The sequence below is a fragment of the Geotrypetes seraphini genome, chromosome 13 (assembly GCF_902459505.1).
Source record: "Geotrypetes seraphini chromosome 13, aGeoSer1.1, whole genome shotgun sequence".
NCBI lineage: Eukaryota > Metazoa > Chordata > Amphibia > Gymnophiona > Dermophiidae > Geotrypetes > Geotrypetes seraphini.
The window spans coordinates 77,511,209-77,514,639 of NC_047096.1; the positions used below are offsets into that span (position 1 = coordinate 77,511,209).

General features: G+C 52.7%; 1 protein-coding gene across 1 annotated transcript; it reads left to right on the plus strand.

Annotated features, from left to right (window-relative positions):
* The first annotated feature begins 1,089 nt into the window (after nt 1-1,089).
* Nucleotides 1,090-2,914, plus strand: EPOP (elongin BC and polycomb repressive complex 2 associated protein). Its single transcript, XM_033918919.1, has one exon. It carries the CDS (start codon nt 1,157-1,159, stop codon nt 2,696-2,698), a length of 1,542 nt encoding a protein of 513 aa, XP_033774810.1. The 5' UTR covers nt 1,090-1,156; the 3' UTR covers nt 2,699-2,914.
* Nucleotides 2,915-3,431: the final 517 nt, after the last annotated feature.

Here is a 3,431-nt window from a genome sequence, read left to right on the forward strand (position 1 = left end):
GTATAATTTAAAAATAACTACTTTTGTCGCATGACAAACTCTGTGTATACTGTCTACTCCTTGGGATCAGGAGCTGGAACTGTGAAAATAAACTTTTTGAGTTGGGTATAAGATGTGCAGTTCTCTATGACATGCGCAGGGTCAGATTTAAGATGTTGGCCCATTTTGGAGCAAAATTGGGGAATTTTAGAACGTTTGAGCTGCGCCACTTTGAAGCTGGAGACCCTAAAGCAAAAAGGAACAGGATCCTCTTTAGCATGGGTATTTGGCACCTTCTAAATGTGTCACCCTAGGCAGTTGCCTATGCCTCAATCCTGGTTAGTAGATAGATGTGCATTTCGGATTTTGGGAAAACTGGAAGGCGCTTGTAAGTTGCTTCCGGTTTGGGAAAATAACATTTCTGCTTTTTCCTTCCCGATACACTGATGGCTTTCTTTCAAGTTCAAGGGAAACAAAAAATCCTCAAGTGGTTTTTTTTTTTAATGACAGAATTTGACAGAAACTCTCTTGTTTTGGTAAAATAGAAGCTAATAGAATCTAAATTTCCCTCTGTTGTCTAGTTGAACAAATTATGTTTTATTGAAAGGCAAAATTTACTAATCTACTGGGCTTTAAATTACAGAAAAAGCTTAGCTAGATTAAAATTTGAAACAGGAATTACTTTCTCCCATCCCTTCATATTTAGTTTCACAAAATGAGGGTAAAGGGGGGGAAGAAGGAGAAAGATTCACCAGGCATAGGAAAACCCTTCACAAAAGCATTTGTTACATTTCTGTACAAAAACTCTAGAAAATGTGATGATAGAAAAGCTAAGTTTGTAAAAATAAATCACTGGCTCAATTAAACTAAAAAGACACACACAGATACGTTATCTGAAACCCCCCCCCCGTGCCATCCGTATATTTATACTGTATCCCCATTTATCCGGATTCTATTCGGGGGGGGGGGGGTGTTAAAGGTTGGCGTACTGTGACGTTGCAAGTGCAAACTAGCCAATGAGCTGTAAGAGGAGAGGAGAGCGTGGGTGGCACCTCCTGGAAGGTAGTGCAGTGGCTCGGGGGGGGGGGGGGGCGCAGAGTGCAAAGGTGAGGCGAGGCGGGCGGGCTGAGAACTCGCCGGGGCTCCGAGACATGCTTCTGAGCTGGCCCCGGAGAGCATGGCCGTCTCGGGCGACTTCCGCGTGGGCTACCAGGAGATCGAGGGCATCAGCCTGGGCTACCTGCAGGTGAACGGGCGGCAGATGTTCGCTCTGGCCCAGGTGCTCAGCGACCTGTTCAAAGACATCCCGAGGACAACCATCAGCAAAAAGATGGAGACCCTGAAGATCAAGAGCCGCCGCTGCGACCTGCGGGAGCTGCGCACCCTGAAGTCCATGCGCTCGGTGCCGAGCCGGGCCGTGCAGTGCTCCCTCATCGCCAAGGAGGACCTGCAGGTGCTCTGCGCCTTCTGCCGGGGACTGAGCCCCGGCGCCCCCCCGGGCCCTTTCCCCAAGGCGGCCCCCGCCGAAGCGCACCAGGGCGTCAGGATCAACGCCTCCCCGGTCCCCCGCAGAAGAGGGCACTGTCACCGGGCCGCCGCCCCCGCCTTCCCGTTCCTCGAGTCCCCTCCCCGGCGGCAGCGCCTTCTCCCCGCCGCCCAGAGAGGCTACTCCAGCGACTCGGACAGCAGCTGGGACGCTTCGTCCTCCAGCGAGTCTTCGGGGCCCAAAGCCGGGCCGGGCTCGGGTAGCGAGGAGGACGGCAGCTGCAGCTCGGCCTCGGAGTCGGAGAGCAGCGGCGACTCGGTGCAGAGCATCCGCTACCGCCAGGCGGCTCTGCCGGGCTTCTTGCAGCCCCGGGCTCCGGAGCAGCGGGACCCCGGCCTTCTGCTGCTCTCGCAGCAGTTCTGGGCCCCGAGCCAGGGGGTCCCGGACCAGAGATACGCCGAGTGGAGAAAGGCTCGCAAGGGCTGCGCAGAGCCGGGTCCCCCCTTGAAGCCGTCGCAACCAAGAAGCCCTTCGGGGACCGGGGACGGGAGAAAGAGCGAAGGTCTGAAGCCTCAAGAGGCGGCTGCCAGCCCCAGCTCCTCGCCCGTTCAGCCTCCAGCCCCGGAGATGCCACCGGGGAGCCCGATCTGCACGGCGTCCGCCTCCCAGCAGCAGGACTCGGTGGAGCCCAGGAGGGAGCACTTTGACAGGCTGATCAGGCAATCGAAGCTCTGGTGTTATGCGAAAGGCTTCAGCGTGGACGGGAAAACTTTGGGCCTTGGACTTTATAAGAAAAGCCGAAGACGTTGTAAAACAGCAGAATACAAACCTGCCAAGTCCAAGAGAGCAGCCGGCAAAGCTTTCAAAGGCAGTGGCTCGGCCAGGAATTCCAAAAGGAGACCACTTTCCAAAGCTACTGAAGCGGAAAGGCAACAAAGCTCCTGCAAGGAGAGAGCACAAAAGAGGGAAAGGAAAAACGCCAGGAAGGGAGCCACCAATTCGAACGCTTTGGCAGCGCCAGTTAAAAAGGTGTTTAGTCTCATCGCAAATTTTCCTTGCACCCCTTCTCTGGTGGTGGGGGAAGACGGAGATCTGTGCCCTGCGTATTCCTTGGGTGCCGCCAAGTCTTCGACAGTTGGGAAAACTCACCCGATATGGAGATGGCAGCTTGGGGGCAATGCCATTCCCGTGCCCCCCAGTCTCAAATTTCGCAGCTATCCCTTAGAGGACTGAGGACCGCTGAAGTGTCGTTTCCGCTCCACATAGGAAGTGTGAACAGCAGATACAGGGACATTTGTGAATTCAATGTCCTTTGTGAACTTTTCTCTCAGCTAGCACAGAGCCCAGGATGACTGAGTTCAAAGAAGCGTGGGATGAACACAGAGGATCTAGAATCAGAAAATCATATTAAATATTGAACTAAGGCCAGTACTGGCCGTTTGGGGGAGGATGGGCTGGAGAGGGCTTCAGTGGCTGGGAGGCTGTAGATGGGCTGGAGTAGGTTTTGACGGAGATTTCGGCAGTTGGAACCCAAGCACAGTACCAGGTAGAGCTTTGGATTCTTGCCCAGAAATAGCTAAGAAGAAAACTTAGCTGGATGGACCATTTGGGTCTTTATCTGCCGTCATCTACTATGTTATATACAGGAGGAAAAAAATATCAGCTGAGATTTTCTAGTTTCACAGTTACTCAAAAATTGATTGAATATGGGAAGGGGTAAAACGCGGACTTCACGGATCTAAAACCGCACGTCCTTAAAAATCTGAGGTCTGTGTCCGTGCCGCTCGTAGTTTCTGTCTCTTACAAACCTCAATGAGATTTTAGCACTGACGGATCCTAATACTTTTCCCTCCCTATGCTGAGACGGATCCGTTAGAGCTAAAATGTCATAGAGGTCTGTAAGAGACAGAAACTACGAGCGGCACGGACACAGACCTCAGATTTTTAAAGCCGTGTGGGTTTAGAT